Raw genomic sequence first — 21,483 nt, 5'->3', positions numbered from 1 at the left:
CTTGGGAGAGGACAATATAGCATCAGACACATTCCCTGCACATAACGAGCTCACAGTCCAGAGGGTTCTGCTCTCTTCAATCATCAATCAATGGTGGTTTTTAAGGGCTTACTATGTACAGAGCACTGTACTAAGTGCTTGGGAGAGGACAATAAATAAAAAAATAAATGGTGGTATTTGTTAAGCGCTTACTATGTGCACAGCACCGTTCTAAGCGCCGGGGGATACAAGGTGATCAGGTTGTCCCACAGTTTTAATCCCCATTTTACAGATGAGGTAACTGAGGCACAGAGAAGTGAAGTGACTCGCTCAAAGTCATACGGCTGGCAAGCGGCAGAGCCGGGATTAGATCCCACGACCTCCGAATCCCAAGCCCGGGCTCTTTCCACTGAACCACGCTGCTTCCAACAGAGTATCCCTGGCCCACAACCAATTTACAGTCCAGAGGGGGAGACAGGCATCATTATAAATAAATAATTGCTAATAATAATAATGATAATGATGGTATTTGTTCAGTGCTGACTACCAAGTACAGTGCTAAACGCTGGGGTGGATGAAAGGTTATTACACTGTCCCACGTGGGGCTTACAGTCTTAATCCCCATTTTCCAGATAAAGTACCTAAGGCACAGAGTAGTTAAGTGACGTGCCCAAAGGCACACAGCAGACACGTGTCAGAGCCGGGATTAGAACCCACAACCTCCGACTCCCAAGCCGTGCTCTTTCAGCTAAGCCGTGCTACTTCTCATCATTGTGGTATTTGTTAAGTACTTACCGTGTGCCAGGCACTGTTCTAAGCACTGAGGTGGATACAAGCAAATCAGATTGGACACAGTTCCCGTCCCACTTGGGGCTCACAGTCCATCTCCGTTTTACAGATGAGGCAACTGAGGCACAGAGAAGTGAAGTGACTTGCCCAAAACCACACAGCAGACAAGTGGCGGAGCTAGGATTAGAACCCATGACTTTCCGACTCCCAGGCCTGTGCTCTCTCCACTACGCCAACTTGTTTAGCATTTCATAACACATCACTTACAAATACGTGTATGAGTACGTGATATTCTTTTCAGATCCTTGATCCAAATGAGGTGAACCTGGCATCTTTGGCAGCGTCTCGCCACACCAGAACGACGCCCCAGTAAGTGTGTAGACGACATAAAAATAGGTGTGGCTTGATGTACGATCCATGGGAGGGTCGGGAGGCGTTCGGTACTGAAGGTTTGACCACCTCAGCAGCTGCCATCCACATGGTCAAGCTTCTTCCTCGACCCTTCCCGGGACGCTGAGCAAGTCCAAAAAGAAACTCGGAAGAATGCGCCTCATCGACACGCTTCGGTTTGGAAAGTAGAATTTCTCTCCTTTTCCCTTGAGAGGAGGAACTGTGGAGGAGGGAGAGAGGGGAGAGGAGAGTTACAGTCACCCAACTAGACCTCAGCAAGATGTTGGATGATGGGTCTGATTTGTCTGATTGAATCCCGCCGCGCAAGCCGGACACGGTTTGCAAACCGACAAGGCCGCTGTGCTGGCACGTGCCTGCCGTGTGACCTTGGGCAAGTCACTTAACGTCTGTACTGCTCAATTTCCTCATCTGTAAAGTGAGGATTCAATAACTGCTCTCCATCCCCCTCAGACTGTGAGTCCCATGTGGATAGGGACTGTTTGACCTATTTATACTGTATATACCCCAGGTCTCAGAACACTGATCGGCCCGTTGTAAGTGCTTCACAGATGCCACTCTGATTTTTGTTATTACTTTTAACTCAGGCTGGATGAAAGCATAATCCAGATGCTGAAAGAGATCTTTGCTTCTCTTGAGTCGGAACTGAAAAACTTTATCGGTGCTTGCCAAAGAGTTCACCAGTTCAGCTTCCTTCAAATCCTGGTCACCTTGAACGATTATTCGTCTGATGCCCGCGCCACTCCGTCGACTTCCTCCTCGGCTTTCTTCGTCTCCGTCCTCAGTCAGATCCTTTACCAGGCCCGATCTACTTTCGGTAACCGTGTGGTGAGTCCCCCAGTTCCTCTAAAGAGAGTTTTCAGGTGAGGGTGCCGGCAGAAAATACCTAGCCCTGTGGCAACGAAGGTGACTGTGGGTTTTTGCATGTGGGAGCGTGTGCTGGTACGGACGAGTGTCTAATGAGATGAGGAGATTTCAGGCAGTTCAGTAGAAGAAATGGGCTCTGTCGGGTTTAATCCCGGATGAGATTGACAGTGGTGAAAGCCGAAGTCCTCTGGCCTAGTGGATAGACCACCGGCTTCGAAGTCAGAAGGACCTGGGATCTAATCCCCGTTCCACCGCTTGTCGGCTATAAGACCTTGGGCAAATCACTTCACTTCTCATGCCTCAGTTCCCTCCTCTGAATAAATGGGGATTAAGAGTGTGAGTCCCATGTGGGACAGAAACTGTGTCTAATTTGATTAACTTGTATCTACCCCACTGCTTAGAAGAATGCCTGGCATTCATTCATTCATTCGACAGTATTTATTGAGCGCTTGCTGTGCGCAGAGCTCTGTACTAAGCGCTCGGAATGGACAATTCGGCAACAGAGAGAGACAACCCCTGCCCATCGACGGGCTCACAGGCTAATCGATACAGTAAGGACTTAAAACCTGTCCTCTGCCCTAATTCGGCCGGGGGACCCTGTCATTCCCACTCCCTCCGTTCAACGTGATTCATCTCCTGTCTGCCCCAGGGCTTGGGTAATCAGGTTGGACACCGTCCCCATCCCACATGGGGCTCCCGGTCTTAATCCCCATTTTGCCGAGGAGTCAACTGAGGCCCAGAGAAGTGAAGTGACCCGCCCCAGGTCACGCAGCAGACAAACGGAGTAGTATTTATTGAGCACTTACTATGTGCAGAGCACTGTACTAAGTGCTTGGAATGTACAATTCGGCAACAGAGAGAGACGATCCCTGCTCAGTGATGGGCTCCCAGTCTAAACGGCACATTGTAAACACCTAACAAAAACCATAAAAATGTCATGGGGTTGAGGGCTGCTTGTTGGACTGTTCTCAGTAACATGAAAACTCACTGAGCACTAAGAGTTGTCGCTCAACTGTGCCTGTAGCTGAAAATGTTACTAGGTCACCGGGTTCACAGTTTTCTCACAAAGCCCTTGTCACAGCCAGCCCTGGATTGAGCAGAACACCTAAAGATAGAGCAGATCTTGGAGAGTGGAAGAATATCGCAAACTAAATGTGGGGGGTCCTGGGTCCCTTCAGAATTGAGGCACATTGGCCAGAAGTATTAAGGGGGAACGCTGGGATGGCCAATTTCAGAGGTATGCTTCCCCACTGTAGGGCATAAATGGACATCCCTCATCTGTAAAATGGGGATTAACTGTGAGCCTCACGTGGGACATCTACCCCAGCGCTTAGAACGGCGCTCCGCACACGGTGAGCGTTTAACAAATACCAACATCTTAGATCTCGAGAACCCTGGATACATCAACATAATGGAGCACGTCACTTCAATCATCGGCGTCAGATTTGGGAGAGAAGTTTTAGTAACCCATGAGCTATTTCTCATTCCGCCGCAGTCAGGGGAGCTGGGTGGGAAGTTAAAAAAGAAAAATACTCACTCTGGCAACTCCCCTCGGCAGGCTGGAAAGCTACTGTATTGCTTAATGGAATTCTAGAGAGGATTGGAACATTAAGAAAGCTGCAAAGCTGAGAGAAGCGGCGTGGCTCAGTGGAAAAGGGCCGGGCTTGGGAGTCGCAGGCCGTGGGTTCTAATCCCCGCTCTGCCGCTTGCCAGCTGTGTGACTTTGGGCAGATCACTTCACTTCTCTGTGCCTCAGTTCCCTCATCTGTAAAATGGGGATTAAGACCATGAGCCCCACGTGGGACGACCTGATCACCTTGTATCCCCCAGCGCTTACAACAGTGCTTTGCACATAGTAAGCGCTTAACAAATACCACCATTTATACAGTCCTGACACCCCACCCAATACTCTATCCATCAGCCAGGGTCATTAGAACGTCAATATCCGGTCCAGTTTCCACTGGCATGTCACGCTGCATTTTCACCCAAGGATTAGGTTTCGTACTTGGCCCTCTCTTTTCTTTTGCTCTCCCTCCGGTTAGTGACACGGATGGGGATTGAGAGAATTGTTCTCTAACAACCTCCTTGAGGGCTGGGATCATGTCTCCAAATTCTAGTATATTGTAGTACAGATCAGTGCAGTCAGCCCTCGATAAATACCTTTGAATGATTAATTGATTAATTAATGCTCCCCTGCCTTTCGGACAAATTGTAAAGGACAACACAAAAACAAGATGTATACCCTGCCCATGAGGAGCTGATAATCTAACGGGAGAGACACATGTAAAAAATATTTAAAATAGTGGAAGCATTTAGAAGAGGAATAACACTAAGATTGAAAGTTCCACGTATGTGTTTCATTGTGGGCAGGGAACATGTCTACACATAACAGAGCTCCGCACACCGTATGTGCTCAAGTAAATGCCACTGATTAATGGGTCATGAGGAGATAGGAGAATAGATGATATTTGAAGGCACACCTCAAAATTGACATGTATAAGCAAGCTTAGAGGATGGGTACAAATAAGTACATAAAAATAAGGGTCAGCCCAACTCCAGCTACATCAGAACAGTTAAGAGAATCTACTTTCGATATCCTCTGCCTGCATTTCTAATTTCCTTTTGGAGCAGTGACCTTAATGTCCTCTCACAATAGGCAAAGGGTTTGCACTGTTCTTGCGTTCTCAAGAAAATCTATTCAATAAGCTTCCCCCAAACAATTTGTGATTTCGAGTTTGTAAATATGATCTTCTTTCCCCGAAGGGTTTGCCTATGCAATTGTTAAGCGCTGGAAGCCCTGAAGAAGGCTAGAACCTGCATCCTTGGCTCTACAAAATACAATAGCTATAATAATAATGTTGGCATTTGTTAAGCGCTTACTATGTGCCAAGCACTGTTCGAAGCGCTGGGGTAGACACAAGGGAATCAGGTTGTCCCACGTGGGGCTCACGGTCTTAATCCCCATTTTCCAGATGAGGTCACTGAGGCCCAGAGAAGTGAAGTGACTTGCCCACAGTCACACCGCTGACAAGTGGCAGAGCTGGGATTCGAACCCATGATCTCTGACTCCAAAGCCCGGGCTCTTTCCACTGAGCCACGCCGCTTCTCTAATCCGTCTGCCTGGGCTAGTTTAAGAACAATGAAACTATTGCAGCTTTATAGCTATGATTATAGCTTTATCTTTAACATATACCTGGGTTTAAGGCCATCCAAGACCCTTATGCACTCTTAGGATGAGCACAGGCCAGTTCTCTCATCCTTCTTTGCCCCCTGTTCTCCCTTAAATTCCCCACTCACTATCATCATCATCATCATGAATATCGCCACTGATATTTATTGAGCATTTACTATGTGAGAAGACTGTCCTAAGCACTTGGGAGAGTACAACAGAGCTGGCTCACACGTTCCTTGCCCCTAGTGAGCTTACAGTCCAGATCGGGAGGCAGACATTAATGGAAATGAATATACATCGGTGCTGTGGAGTTCAGGGTGGGGAGAATATCAGATGCCCGAAGGTCACAGATCTAAGTGCAGAGAAAACACAATAGGGAGAATCAGCCGGAGAAAAGAGGGCTTAACGGGGGAGGCCTCCTGGAAGAGATGCGACCTTAATGATGTTTTGAAGGTGGAGGGAGTGTTGATCTAGCGAATATGGATGGGTAGGGAATGCCAGGCCAGGGGGAGGACATAGGAAAGAAGTTGGGAGCTGGGAAGATGAGTTCGGGACACAGTGAGGTACCTGGCTGTAGAGGAGCAAAGTGTTCGGACTGAGCCGAAGTAGGAGATCCATGAGGCAGGAGAGCTGAATAAATGCCTTATAGCAAATGGTAAGGAATTTAAGTTTGATGTAGAGGGAAATGGACAACCACTGGAGGTTCTCCGGGAGTATGAAGACATGGACTGAAAGTCCTTTTAGAAAATGATCTGCACAGCAGAGTAGAGTAGAGACTGGGGTGGGGAAAGACTTCAGGGAGGTCAGCAAGGAGGTGGATAACAATAATATTCATAATAATAATGGTATTTGTTAAGCGCTTACCGTGTTCCAGGCACTATATTGGGGTGAATACAAGCAAAATGGGGTTGGACACAGTCTCTGCCCCATGTGGGGCTCCCAGTCTCAATTGCCATTTTACAGATGATGTAACCCAGGCACAGAGAAGTGAGGTAACTTGCCCGAGGTCACACAGCAGACAGGTGGCGGGACCAGGATTAGAACCCACGACCTTCTGACTCCCGGGCCCATGCTCTATCAGTTGGATAGGATAAGTGCTTGGATCAGTGTGGTAGCAATGTGGAGGCAAGTTAGCAACAGGGAAGCAGCGGAGAAGAGCAGGGGCTTGGGAGTCAGAGGTCGTGGGTTCTAATCCCGGCTCCACCACTCGTCTGCTGTGTGACCTTGGGCGAGCCCCTTAACTTCTCTATGCCTCAGTTACCTCACCTGTAAAATGGGGATTAAGACTGTGACCCCAGTGTGTGACAACCTGATTATTGTGTCTACCCCAGTGCTTAGAACGGGGCTTGGCACATAGTAAGCACTTAAATGCTATCATAGTAATAACGATCATTTGGATGGAGAGGAAAGAGTGGATTTTAGCCATGCTGTGAAGATAGAACCGACAGGATTTGGTGACAGATTGAATCTGTGGGTTGAATGAGAGAGATTGAGTCGAAGACAATGCCTAGGTTACAGGCTGGTGAGATAGGGAGGGTAGTGTTATTGTCTAGTGATGGGAAAGATGAGAGAGGACAGGATTTGGGGGGAAGATCGGGAGTTCAGTTTGGGGCATGTTAAGTCTGAGGTGTCGGTGGGACGTTCAGGTAGTTGTGTCCTCAAAGCAGGAGGAAACGTGAGACTGCCGAGAAGGAGAGAGGTCAGAGTGGAAGATGCAGGTTTGGAAATCATCTGAATAGACATGGCAGGTGAAGCCATGGAAACAAATGATTTCTCCAAGTGTGAAGATGGAGAATAGAAGGGGACCTAGAAGTGAGCCTTGGGGGATCCCCCCCCCCCCCACTGTCAGACGAGGACCCTGCAAATGAGACTGAGAAAGCATGGTCAGAGACATAGGAGGAGAACCACTGCAAGTCAGAAGGAACTCTGCTTGACATATAGTAAACACATATAACAAATACCATAATACTAATGGAAAGAGTGTGACCATGATAACGACTCTCCTTTTCTCACACAATCTGGTCGACATATCATGTGCTCAGGGCAGGGTTCCTGCTTTCTCTTTTTGTCTTCCCGTTACCCAATTTACCTCCTTCACTGACAGAATCTTGTTTGTCTTGATACGGTAATTACGAGCATGCTCGTTTCATTGTTTTAATACTTAACGTGATTTGGGGAGCCAGAAAAACTAGTTGATGGTGACACCTACTTTTTCCCCGACACTGGAACCAAATGGTCATTTTAGCCCTTGTGCTTAAAAGACAATGGTCATCAATCGTCTGTAATCGATGAGCGCCTTTGTGTGCAGACCGCTGTACCCTCGGACCACGCTCAGCTCTAGGTAGATTTCATATCGAGAAGAGTTACTTAGACTGCGAGCTCCATTTGAACTGGGAATTTATCAGTTCTGATCGTCTTATATTTATCTTAGCTCTCGGTACCATCCTGGGCATATAGTAAGTGCTCAAAAAATTCTACCGTTATTATCGGTCTCCCCAACATGGATCCACTTGATTCTCACGGGAGCGTCGCGGTCTAGCGGATAGAGTCCGGACCTGGGAGGCAGAAGGACGTGGATTCTAATCGCGGCTCTGCCGCTTGTCTGCTGTGTGACCTTGGGCAAGTCATTTAACTTCTCTGTGCCTCAGTTACCTCATCTGTAAAACGGGGATTGAAACCGGTAGCCCTGTATGGGACAGGGTCCGCGTCCAACCCGATTATCTTGTGTCTACCCCAGCACTTAGTACGGCGTATGGTACTTTGTGGCTGGCACATAGTAAGCCCTGAACAAATACCACAATTAATATCCTTGCATTTGTTCACCGTGGAGCAGGTGAGTCGTCATCCAGGAAAATGCGTTTGTCTTCTTGCCACTAGGCTTCCTTGTGCAAGGAGATTGAGGATGCGAAGGTTTCCGGCAAGATGAGGCTTGGTGTTCTGCCGTTCATCAGTCGCTTTGAGGAATTTGTCACGGTTTCCGAAGACGCGTTCAAATCGACTAAGAGGAGAGAAGATCTTGACAGGGCTCATGGCAAGCTGATAGGCTTGGTCTTCAAGAGCAGTGAGTGAACGGAAGCCCCATTTCAGCCAACTCTTAAAACAAACATCCCTTAATGAATGAGTGTGCTTTGAGTGAATGTCATCAAATCAAAAGTCGAAGCTTTTTAAGGATCCTGGAATATTACCCTTTATTTCATGTTGGTTATTTTGTCCTGATGGCTTCTTTCAGTATTCCTCACTCCGAACTTCCCTCTTAGATTAATTCAGAGATTTATATATCAGAGTACCTTTTTTCCTGAGGAATGTTAATCTCTTTTAAATCCCATTTGTCCCTGAAACGTCTCTGGGAAATAAGTAGGATATATCATACTGTATTCTTGATACAAATAATAATTAATGATTTTGATATTTGTCAAGTGCCTACTATAGCCTAGCACTTTGCTAAGCATGGGGGATAATCGATACTGCATATCAGATCAGTCAGCTGTGTGACTGTAGGCAAGTCACTTAACTTCTCTGTCCCTCAGTTCCCTCATCTGTAAAATGGGGATTAAGACTGTGAGCCCCACGTGGGACAACCTGATTCCCCTGTGTCTACCCCAGCGCTTAGAACAGTGCTCGGCACATAGTAAGCGCTTAACAAATACCGACATTATTATCAGACACAGCCCCTGTCCCACAGAGGACTCACATTTTACAGATGGGCAAACTGAAGCACAGAGAAGTTAAGTGACTTGCCCAAGATCACATGGTAGGCCAGGATTAGAACCCAGGACTCCTGACTCTGAGACCCGTGCTCTTTCCACTGTGCTATTTGCGTAGGAGAAGCAGCGTGGCTCAGTGGAAAGAGCACGGGCTTTGGAGTCAGAGGTCATGGGTTCGAATGCCGGCTCGGCCACTTGTCAGCTGTGTGACCGTGGGCAAGTCACTTCACCTCTCGGTGCCTCAGTGACCTCATCTGTAAAAATGGGCATTAAGACTGGGAGCCCCACGTGGGACAACCTGATTCCCCTCTGTCCACCCCAGCGCTTAGAACTCGGCCCCTAGTAAGCGCTTAACAAATACCAACATTATTATATGGGGAAACTTAGGTAGAGATACAGTTAGTGACTTTACCTTATGGAGAGTTATTAGAGGATCCAGGACTAAAATACAGATAGCCTTCTTCCCAACTCAGTGGTGTGACTCCTTTCCTTTCATTCTTGCCTTTGGACTTCGTGTTTCATTCCTTTTCAGTTGATAAGCTGTCCTCCACAAACCTGAAGATCAATGCAGACATGGTCAAGATGGAGAATTTCCACCACATTCATTGCTTTCTCTCCCAAATGAAAATCCAGATCTTAGAAGACCGAAGGAAGGAGGCAAAGAAGAGGTACAGTGAGCATTTGGACAGGTATGTCATCAAATACCTGGGCCAGCCACTGGAGAAACTAAATGTAAGTTTTTTAATTGTCTATCAGTCAATAGCATGTACTGAACACTTCATTCAGTTGTATTTATTGAGTGCTTACCGCGTGCGGAGTACTTGGAAGAGTACAGCGTAACGCTAAACGGACATATGTCCTGCCCTCAGTGAGCCTAGTGTGTGCAGAGGACTGTAAGAGCGCCGGCTTGGGAGTCAGGGTTCATGGGTTCGAATCCCGGCTCCGCCACTCGCCAGCTGTGTGACTGTGGGCAAGTCACTTCACTTCTCTGTGCCTCAGTTACCTCATCTGTAAAATGGGGATTAGAACTGTGAGCCCCGCGTGGGACAACCTGATTACCCTGTATCCCCCGGCGCTTAGAACGGTGCTTTGCACATAGTAAGCGCTTAACAAATACCACCATTTATTTATTTTACTAAATGCTTGGGAGGGTATAGTGGAAAAGAGTTGGTAGACACGTTCCCTGTCCACGGTTAGCTCACAGTTCAGTGGGGATAATAATAATAATGTTGGTATTTGTTAAGCGCTTACTATGTGCCGAGCACTGTTCTAAGCGCTGGGGTAGACACAGGGGAATCAGGTTGTCCCACGTGGGGCTCACAGTTTTCATCCCCGTTTTTACAGATGAGGGAACTGAGGCCCAGAGAAGTGAAGTGACTCGCCCACAGTCACACAGCCGACAAGTGGCAGAGCTGGGATTCGAACTCATGAGCCCTGACTCCAAAGCCCGTGCTCTTTCCACTGAGCCACGCTGCTTCTCCAATCTGACTTTCAGATCCCCTCAATCTTCACCCACTTCTTATCGGGGTTTATAGAGGTGCAGTTCTGAAACACTGGCATTCTGCGACTTGTCTGAGTGTTTTCATGGGTAACCCCCACTGTGAGGAAGAATCCCGGGGACCTGCTAGCTTCTCCACCAGCTAGGATTTACCTCCTGGAATATCATTCGTCTGAAAACCGTAAATCACTTTTGAACCTCACTGCTTCGCTCTCAACTGTAAACTCATTGTGGGCAGAGAATGTGTCCGTTCTATTTTACTCTCACAAGCACTTAGTACAGTGCTCTGCACACAGTGAGCGCTCAGTGAATACGACTGACTGAGATAGAAGGAGAGAAAAAGTAAGAAAAGGAGAAAGAAATGAAGAAATGATCATTTCAGGCCTCTGTGAATTTGGGGCCCTGGCTTTCAATCCTACTACTTTTTTTATGGTATTTGTTAAGCGCTTACTATGTGTCGGCCCGGTGCTGAGCGCTGGGATAGACAAAAGTTAATCAGGTTGTACGCTGTTCTCGTCCCACATGGGAGTAACAGTCTCAGTCCCTATTTTACAGATGAGGTAATTGAGGCACAGAGAAGTGAAGTGACTTGCCATGGTAATACAACAGACAAGTGGTAGAGTTGGAATTGGAACTCAGATCCTTCTGATTTCCAGGCCAATGATCTATCCACTAGACCACACTGCTTCCCTAAGCTGCTATCTTCCTGTTCACACACATACGTTATAGAGGGTTGTTGACGGGTGTCATTTTTGCCCGCCCAAACCTCCTGCAAATCATTCTCAAACAAATCCTGCCTTCTCTTTTGACCATCGAGCAGAAGAAAACTGCCCCACCAGCTCCAACGGACCATGATTTCCTCTCTTATCTCAGTTTCATGCCTAACTCCGGCAGTGAAACCTGGCTCTTTTTCCCATTGGCTTGTGACTCATTTGATTTGACTGAACTTTGAATTCTTCTGCTTTGGAAAATAAACAGACCTCAAGGGGCCCACTCACCACAACTGTCCACGTATCGTCTCTCCTTCGATCCTTCCTCATTCTGATTTCAACCGACGATCGCCTCATGGGGCGTTCCTGTTGATATGGTGGTGCACAATCTATTAGCTTCTTTTAGGTGGGGTCGTCACTGAGATTTTGATGTTTGTAGCATCCTGAAAGGCCCAGTGTAATCACTGTGTACGTGGCTGATGCCTTCTCTGTGTTTTATAAGCTTGTGGTGGGCAGGGAACATGTCTACCAACTCCACTGTTTTGTACTCTCCCTAGCGCTTAGTACAGTGCTCCACCCACGGAAGGCATTCAGAAAATACCACTGATTGATTTCCCCCAGGAAGAGCTGTACCATGGTTAGATGGTGTATTGCACCCTGTGAGTTTGATCAGAGATGTGGTTGTCAGAAAAGTTACTCCCCCTGTTAGAGACCATTCACATTTTCTCGCAAGCATCTTCTGAGTCATTAACCGCAGTTTATTGACTTGAATAATAATAATAATAATAATGTTGATGATGATGATGATGATGGCATTTGTTAAGCACTTACTATGGGAACAATTCTTAGTCTTGGCAGCGTACTAAGTCAGTGTCTTGGGGATTCTACTCAAGATCATGGAATGACAAAATACAAAAAAAAAATCTGTTTTCTGCCCCAATAATTTTATTGTTGGTGACCAGGTACACAAAACAAACGGGCTCTCTTCTCAGTCAGTCTCACTGAGCATTTGCTGTGTGCAGAACACTGTACTAAGCGTTCGGGAGAGCACAGTATAACAATATAGCAGACACATTCCCTGCCCGCAGTAAGCTTACAACCTAGAGTTCTCTCGGCTCTGTAAGTGACTTGATCACCCTAGTTGAGCAGCAAGTTTGGTATTCATAGTTACAGAATTTATGAAATGCTTACCATATGCTAAGCCCTGTGATAAACCCTGGGGTAAATAGGAGATACGTAGGTCAGTCAGCATCTTGTAGGCCTAATATTCTCCCCTGCATGAGGTCTGCTCTAGCAGGAGACAGACGTTCTCTCCGTCAAGGGGATAAACCAAGGAAGGGCTGCTAATTTGACCTTTTTCTCTGTCCCCTCAGTGTTTCTTCGATGGCGTGAAAACCCGTTTGGCCCAGGGGGTGAAAGAGGAGGAAGTGAGTTTCCAGCTAGCGTACAGCAAGCAAGAACTCCGGAAGGTGATTGAGAAGTATCCTGGCAAGGAGGTGAAGAGGTCCTTAGAGGTGCTTTATAAGAAGATTATCAAACATCTCTCCCCAGAAGAAAACCTGTTACCCGTAAGTGTTCCTTTGATGTTGCGTATCTGAGGATTTCACTTTCTTTCTTTAATCAGTCAGTGTGGTATTTATTGAGTGATTACTGTGTGCTGGACACTGTACTGAGTTTGGGAGACTACAACAGAGTTAGCAGACATGTTCCCTGCCCACAACGAGCTTACAGTCTAGAGGGAGAGGCAGAAATTAATAAAAATAATTTATAACATAATTTATAACATAAGATATATACCTCTAAGGTCTGTGGGGTTGAGGGTGGGAAGTAGCATGGCGTAGTAGATAGAGAATGGGCCTCGGAGTCAGAAGGTCATGGGTTCTAATCCCTCCTCTGCCACTTGTCTGCTGTGTGATCTTGGGCAAGTCACTTAATTTCTAGGTGCATCAGTGACCTCATCTGTGAAATAGGGATTGACTCTGTGAGCCTTACGTGGGACAGGGACTGTGTCCAACCCAATTTGCTTGTACCCACCCCAGTGCTTAATATAGTGCCTGACACATAGTCAGTGTGTGCGACTGAGGGCAAGTCACTTCACTTCTCTGTGCCTCAGTTACCTCATCTGTAAAATGGGGATGAAGACTGTGAGCCTCACATGGGACAACCTGATTCCCCTGTACCGACCCCAGCGCTTAGAACAGTGTTCTGCACATAGTAAGTGCTTAACAAATACCAACATGATTTATTATTTAACAAATACCATTATTATTACTATTATTACTAAATGTCCAAGGATCATAGATACAATTTCAGGGTCTTCAGCTGATTTCCCAGGACTAGCTGAAAGATGAAAGAGATTGTATGAGCAGTAGTGGTCCTACTTATGCTTCTGTAGTATCCGTTATATTATTCTTAATTATAACAATAAATTTATTATTATTAATAACCACAACAATAATAATGGAATTTAAGTGCTTACTATATACCAAGCACTGGGAGAGATTTAAAAGTAATCAGATTAGACAGAATCACAGCTTAAATAGGAGGAATTCAGCATCTTACAGATGAAGAAACTAAATCACAGAGAAATTAAGTGAATCGCCCAAGGTCATAGAACAGGAAAATGAGAGATGGAGGATTAGAACTCAGGTCTTCTGACTCCCAGGCCCATGCTCTTTCCACTAGGCCACAGTACCTTTGTTTCCCTCTCTGGATTAACTTCCAAAGTTTTCCGTTTTCCTGGCTAATGGAGTCTTCTCACTCTGACCTACTCCGTTCCCTTTAGGTTCCTTCTCCTGCCTTGTATCATTTGAACTTGGAAACCAAATGGACTTGCTAGAGGACAGATCAACATTCTAGAGAGCTTGATTTCAGTGGGTGTCAAACTTTTACCCATATATACCGTGGGAACTGTGACTCAGGCTCTTGAAAGACAAAAGAAAAAGGATTTTGGCCTGAGGGAATCCTCAATTTGGTAGAACATTGCATCTTCTCTCCAAGTGCCACCCCAGCTTAGCGTTTCTATAGACCAGCGCCTAATCCCGAATTATTTCTAGAAAAGCCTCCGATCCACGTAGCCTGGATAAAGGAGGCATGTCCTACAGTATCGATCCATCCATTGTATTTATTGAGCACTTACTGGGTGCAGAGCACTAAACTAAACTCTTCGGAGAATAAAATAATAAAGAGTCCGTTATAGACACATCCCCAGCCCGCGACAAGTTTGTGGTCTAGAGGAGAAGACGGATATTGATATAAATAAATTACTAATATGTACATAAGTGCTGTGGGCCTAAGGGAAATTGAGGTGAAAGAAATAACATTCTGTTAGGCTAGATATAGCAGGTCAGGCACCCAGCAGATGCAGACAAGATAAGCTAAAGCAGGGCGTGCCTTAATTGAGCATAAGGGGCAGGATACTCTTGGAGTGGATTGCTGACTCCTCTAGACTGTAAGTTCATTGTGAGCAGGGAACGCGTCTGTTATATTGTACTTCCCCCAAGCATTCCTTTATTCATTCAATCTTATTTATTGAGCGCTTACTGTGTTTACATCACTGTACTAAGTGCTTGGGAGAGTAAAGTACAACAACAATAGTGACATCCTCCCGCGGTCCCGGAACGCCCTCCCTCCTCACCTCCGCCAAACGAATTCTCTTCCCCTCTTCAAAGCCCTACTTACAGCTCACCTCCTCCGAGAGGCCTTCCCACACTGAGCTCCCCTTTTCCCTCTGCGCCCTCTACCCCCCCTTCACCTCTCCGCAGCTAAACCCTCCTCTCCCCCCTTTCCCTCTGCTCCTCCCCCTCTCCCGTCCCATCCCCTCGGCACTGAACTCATCCGCTCAACTGTATAGATCTTCCATCACCCTATTTATCTTGTTTAATGAGTTGTACATCATCCTGCTTCTATTTATTTGCTATAGTTTTTAATGCGATGTTCTTCCCCTTGACTCTATTTACTGCCATCGTTCTTGTCTGTCCGTCTCCCCGATTAGACCGTAAGCCCGTCGAAGGGCAGGGACTGTCTCTATCTGTTACCGATTTGTACCTTCCAAGAGCATAGTCCAGTGCTCTGCACATAGTAAGCGCTCAATAAATACTATTGAATGAATGAATGAAATTCCCTGCCCACAACGGGCTTACAGTCTACGGGAGTGGAGACGGACATCAATACAAATAAATAAAATGACTGATAGGCACATGAGTGCTGTGGGGCTTGGAGGGGAGAATAGCAAGGGGAAAAAGTCAGGGTGATGCAGAAGGGAGTGGGAGATGAGGAAAAGTGGGTACTTACTACAGTGCTCAGGACACAGCCAGGGCTCAATAAATCTGATTGATTGACTGACTGAGAGCTTTCCTTGCAGTTGGTCTGGCACGCCATGGAGAAAGAAGTCCTGCAGCAGTACCATGAGTTTGACCATCTGATTCATCGCTGCTACCAGGGATCAGGAATCGCTCTGGACTTCTCAGTGGAGGACTTACTTGAATATTTTGAGACCATCACTCAATCCAATTTGTAACAAGGCCTTCTGGGATGGATCCCCATTCAGGTCAGAACTCGGCCCGTTGCGGGCAGGGAATATGTCTTTTATTGTTGTATTGTACTCTCCCAAGAGTTTTGAACAGTGCTCTGCACACAGTAAGCACACGATAAATATGATTGAATGAATGAATGAACTCCTTTCTGGAGCTGGTGGATTCTTTTTTTTTGCCCAGGATAAATCCAGATTGGGGACCGTTTTTCTCCACATGAAATGTCCCCCACCTCCCATGTCATTTCAAGGATTCATGATAATAATAATAGTTACGGCATTTGTTAAGCACTTACTACGTGCCGGGCACTGTATTAAGCACTGGGGAGGTTACAAACAAATTGGGTTGGTCATAGTCCCTGTCCCCATAGGGCTCACAGTCTTAATCCTCCTTTTACAGATGAGGTAACTGAGGCACAGAGAAGTGAATTGATTTGCCCAAGGCCAAACAGCAGGCGACTGCCAAATTCAGGATTAGAACCCTTGACCTTCCGATTCCCAGGACCGTGTGCTATCCACTGCACCATACTGCTTCCCTCATCCCAGGACTGTGCTGAGCTGATGCCTGCGGTTGCATGTTCACAAGCCACATTTCAGATGCGTATAATCTCCCCTCTCCAGCCCTCTGCCCTTAGCAACTTTTCATGTTATTGTTCATGCCAGATGCCCCAGATACTGTTTAATGTTTCACTTAGGGCACGTGGAAAGTCAGAAGACTTTAAAATAAAAGATATTTCAATGTGATGTTCAATGGTTACTATTAATATTCTCGAAAGGGCTTAATTTTCAAAGGTCAAGAAAGTGCAGCTTTTTTTTTTTCCTTTATCTGATTGTTCCTGCCCTCCTGATTTTTTAATGAGCGGCTCTCGGTGGCCCCGTTCGGCAGATTCCAACCGGGAGTTCGGCGATAATGACATCTTCCAGTCTGTTCCAGTTGTGTCCCCGCTCGGGGGCTATTTCATCCTGATTGGGCTGACCGGCACTCATGTGAGGCTGAAATGGAAAATATGATTCTCCGGCCGGAACAAAGGGGAGAAAAGGTGGTCGCGTATCGTTTCTACTTAGTATTTCATCCTCCTGAAAGAGAAGCAAATAGAAGCCAGACTCGAACAACGTAAATGACCCCGTTGAAATCTTGACGACGGTAGCCTGACAAATGGTCGCAATTAATTGAACGGCCAGAGGGCCTCGAAGGGGGCCACGCTTAGACACCCTCCACTTGCGGCTTGGTAATCTTCGAAGGGTTTCACACCAGACTGGCGCAGACGAGCAGGGAGCCCCTTATAATGATAATAATGATGGTATTTGATAAGCGCTTACTATGTGCCAAGCACTGTTCTAAGCGCTGGGGGAGATACCGGGTCATCAGGTTGTCCCACGTGGGGCTCACGGTCTTAATCCTCATTTTTGCAGAGAAGGGAACTGAGGCACAGAGAAGTGAAGTGACTTGCCCAGAGTCACACAGCTGACAAGTGACGGATTACTCTCCCCCGCTTCAAAGCCTTGTTGAAGTCACGTCTCCTCCAAGAGGCTTCCCTGACTAAGCCCTCCTGTCCTCTTCTCCCACTCCCTTCTACTTGACTTGCTCCCTTGATTCATCCCCCCTCCCAACCCCACAGCATTTATGTCCACATCCACCATTTATTTATGTATATTGATGTCTGTCTCCCCCTCTAGACTCTAAGCTCATTGTGGGCAGGGAATGTGTCTGTTTACCCTTGTATTGTACTCTCCCGAGTGCTTAGTTCAGTTCTCCGCATACCATAAGTGCTCAACAAATACAACTGAATGAATGAATGAGAGGGAACGTGTCTGCCGACTCCGTTGCGTAGTGCTCTCCCAAATGCTTCGCGCAGTGCTCTGCACACAGTAAGTACTCAGTAAATACCAGTGATGGATTGACCCTCAATTCAAAATGAAGCACCATCCTTGGCATCCTTACTCTATCTGCATTAGGATGTTGCCCCATCTTAATTAAATAAAAATAATGACCATTACTGCACGGTCAGAGTCCATTGCACCACCCATGCTGCCGAGAGGAAACGATCAGCCTCAGAAGATTGGAATCCAACCAGAGTGAAGCAGCGTGGGCTCAGTGGAACGAGCGCAGGCTTGGGAGTCAGAGGTCATGGCTTCTAATCCTGACTCCGCCACTTGTCAGCTGTGTGACTTTGGGCAAGTCACTTCACGTCTCGGTGCCTCAGTTACCTCATCTGTAAAATGAGGATTGAGACTGTGAGCCCCACGTGGGACAACCTGATCAACTTGTATCTCCCCCAGCGCTTAGAACAGTGCTTTGCACCTAGTAAGTGCTTCACAAATACCATAATTATTAGTATTCCAATTATAGTCATCGATCGATTGATTAAGAAGTGCACAGCACCGCACAGTGTCTGCCAAGGCATAACCACGGTGAGGAGAGTGATTGGCTGCTGACCTATTAAAGGTGATTTCTTCCACTAAATTAAGATAATGAGAGCAACTCAATGATAATGAGAGCGAGTTCAAGTTTCAGATTTTAGGCGCATCACCTTCTGGGATGAGGAGGATGGAATTCATTCCCTCGCTTCTTAATCACTTGTTTGGGAAGCAGCATGGCCTAGGGGATAAAGCACAGGCCTGGGAGTCAGAAGGATCTGGGTTCTAATCCCTACTCTCCCACTGAACTGTTGTGTGACCTTGGGTAGGTCACTTGATTTCTCTGTGCCTCAGTTACCGCATTTACAAAAAAAATAGGCATTATGATTTTGACTCCCATGTGGGACGCGGACTGTGTCCAACCTGATTAGCTTGTATCTGTCCCAGTGCTTAATGAAGTGCCTGGCACATGGTGAAATGCTTAAAAAATACCATGAAGTAATGCCAGCTGAGCAGAGAGAACAGGTGAGCTGGTGGAAGTCATCCCTTTTCGGTCCAGGGGAACTCTGGTGTGGGTGTGAATCTTATAAATGAATTTTGGGGGGGAAGAGGAGGAGTCAGGTGGAGTGTGATGGGGTAGGGGAGAGTTAAGAAATGGAATCAGGCAGTGGACTCAAGAACAGATATCTAAACCTATCTCTCACCAAGGGTTCAATAAGCCCAAGTAACAGGATATTCACCTCATTGCCATTAATATTTTTGAACTGAGGATTCACAGTAATAATGATAACACAGGGTCTGTGTCCAACCCGATTGGCTTGTATCTACCCCAGCACTTATTATTTGTTAAGCACTTACTATGTGCCAGGCACTGTACTAAGCGCTGGGGTAGATGCAAGCAAATCAGACTGAACACAATCCTTGTCCCGCATAATAATAATAATGTTGGTATTTGTTAAGCGCTTACTATGTGCCAAGCACTGTTCTAATCGCTGGGGGAGTTACAGGGTAATCAGGTTATCCCACGTGAGGCTCACAGTCTGAATCCCCATTTTACAGATGAGGTAACTGAGGCACCTAGAAGTGAAGTGACTTGCCCAAAGTCACACAGCGGACAGGTGGCGGAGCCGGGATTAGAACCCATGCCCTCTGACTCCTAAGCTCGTGCTCTTTCCACTGAGCCACGCTGCTTCTCTCCATGTGAGCTCCACATGGGGCTCACAGTCTCCATTTCCCATTTTACAAATGAGATAACTGAGGCACAGAGAAGCCAAGTGACTTGCCAGGCAGACAAGTGGTGGAGCCGGGATTAGAACCCGTAATCTTATGACTCCCAGGCCCGTGCTCTATCCACTATGCAGAGAGGGTTCTCATCTCCATTCTTATCCAGGCCAGGCCCCTCTCCCCGACTGGGTGATGACCATGACGCTTAAGGGGAATTGTTTTTTACTACATGTCATCCAGTCAGAATAGGCATGTCAAATCAATAATGTCCGGTGATGCAAAAGCCAAAAATCCAGAACCAATTAAATTTGATTTTTTACAGGAGCCAACTCAACTGCAGGGATTCTCTAGCTTTCCCTTTGCCATTCCTTTCCACCTCTGAGGCTCTCTGTCTTTCATGGTTATGTTTGCATTATTGAATTAGTCCTTGGACTCTGTCCTCAGAATGAATCGAGCAATCTCTCCGTGAATTTCAAAGGCACCTGTGATTGTATTGAAATAATTGATTGAATGCTCCTGCTATAAGCAGAGGCATGTACCATGGAGGGAAGTGGGGACTTTTTATTCATTCATATTTATATTGTGTCCCTCTGCCAGGGAGTCGAAAGAGTGCTACATCCATTGATTATCCTTGTAATTAAAGCTGGGTCATGTGAGTAAAACATTCTACAGTGTTATTGGAAACATAAATTTGCAGGTCACCTTTTGCAAAGGACACATTTTTAGCCCACAGTTCCGTTTGAGACATTGTACTGGTTTCTTCGTTGTGTGGTTTAATTCTGACCACTCCCTGTTCCCACTAAGGATTGAATGCTCAGGCTTTCTTTTATTAATTAATTCATTCATTCATTCGGTTGCATTTATTGAGCGCTTACTGGGTGCGAAATACTGTACCAAGCGCTTGCGAGAGTACAGTATAACAATGACCTGCCCACAACAAGCTTACAGTCTAAAGGGGGAGAGAGATATTGATATGAAGAAATAAATGACAGAAATGGATGTAAGTGCTCTGGGGCTGGGAGAGGAGTTGAATATCTTGTCTGTCCGTCTCCCCCGATTAGACTGTGCGCCCGTCAAAGGACAGGGACTGTCTCTGTTACTGATTTGTACATTCCGAGCGCTTAGTACAGTGCTCTGCACATAGTGAGCACTCAATAAATACTATTGAATGAATGAATGAATGAGTAATGGGAGCAAGTCAGGGCGACACGGAAGAGAGTGGGAGAAGAGAAGAGGAGGGCTTAGGGAAGCCTATAGCTTCCTGAAGCTATAACTTCCTGAAATTATATAGCACAGTATCAAGTGTAAAGATGATTGGTAGCAACCAGAAGTAGAGAGCTCCCCCATTATCTAGTAATAATAATAATAATATTGCTATATTTATTAAACATTTCCTGCGTACCAAAGCAATGTGCTGGGGTGAGTTCAGGTAATCGGATTCAATAGACGTCTGCAGAGTCTCACAACGTGTAGAGCAGGTATATCATCTTTACTTGACAGAAGGGGAAACCAAAGCCCAGGAAGGTTTAGTGACTTGCCCAAAGTCCCACAGCAGGTCAGTGCAAAGCTGAAATTAAAACCCAGTACTCCATTAATAATAATTGTGTATTTTTAAGCATTTACTGTGTGCCAAGCACTGTACTCAGTCAGCCCTGGGGTACATATAAGATTGGACACAGTCCCACAGCCTAAGTAGGAGGGAGAAGAGGTATAGAATCCCCATTTTACAAATGAGGAAACTGAGGCACAGAGAAGTTAAGTGATTTGCCCAAGGTCCTTCGACAGGCAAGTGGTACAAGTGGGTTTAGAACCCAGGACCTCTGACTCCCAGGCCCGCGCTCTTTCTACTGGGTCACGCTGCCTGTCCTATGACAGTTTCAGGCAATCCTCACTGGTTGGAAGGCACAGCTGGGATGTCCTGTGTGTATAAATGAATAATGCTGCTCCCTGACTTTTCCAAAGGGGAAAGAATAGTGTCCTAACAGACATAACAGAAAGAACAGACTATTATCATTATTATTATTGTACTTGTTAAGCGCTTACTATCTACCAGGCGCTGTACTAATAATGTTGGTGCAAACTGGGTTGGAAACAGGCCCCGTCTACATGGGGCTCAAAGTCTCGATCCCCACTTTACAGATGAGATATCCGAGGCCCAGAGAAGTGAAGTGACTTGCCCAAGGTCACACAGCAGACAAGTGGTGGAGCTGGGAGTAGAACACAGTTCCTTCTGACTCCCAGGC

At 46.3% G+C, this 21,483-nt stretch overlaps 1 protein-coding gene across 7 annotated transcripts in view; it reads left to right on the top strand.

The window, feature by feature from the left end:
- LOC100084604 (exocyst complex component 1-like) overlaps window positions 1-16,409 on the top strand; it is an 85,204-nt gene extending 68,795 nt beyond the window's left edge. For 6 of the 7 annotated variants that reach the window (XM_029067747.2, XM_029067748.2, XM_029067749.2 and 3 more), the window contains 7 exons: window positions 1,070-1,137; window positions 1,764-2,004; window positions 8,093-8,276; window positions 9,452-9,651; window positions 12,501-12,695; window positions 15,491-15,676; window positions 16,059-16,409. In XM_029067747.2, coding sequence (XP_028923580.1) covers window positions 1,070-1,137; window positions 1,764-2,004; window positions 8,093-8,276; window positions 9,452-9,651; window positions 12,501-12,695; window positions 15,491-15,646 — 1,044 coding nt within the window. In that variant the 3' untranslated portion in view covers window positions 15,647-15,676; window positions 16,059-16,409. Of the gene's footprint in view, window positions 1-1,069; window positions 1,138-1,763; window positions 2,005-8,092; window positions 8,277-9,451; window positions 9,652-12,500; window positions 12,696-15,490; window positions 15,677-16,058 lie in introns of those variants that run through there. The other variant, XM_029067751.2, reaches the window with a different exon arrangement.
- Window positions 16,410-21,483: the final 5,074 nt, after the last annotated feature.

Source organism: Ornithorhynchus anatinus, chromosome 6 (assembly GCF_004115215.2).
Source record: "Ornithorhynchus anatinus isolate Pmale09 chromosome 6, mOrnAna1.pri.v4, whole genome shotgun sequence".
Classification (NCBI taxonomy): Eukaryota; Metazoa; Chordata; class Mammalia; order Monotremata; family Ornithorhynchidae; genus Ornithorhynchus; species Ornithorhynchus anatinus.
The sequence above is the reverse complement of the archived record's forward strand: the minus strand, read 5'-3'. Positions and strand labels throughout refer to the sequence as shown.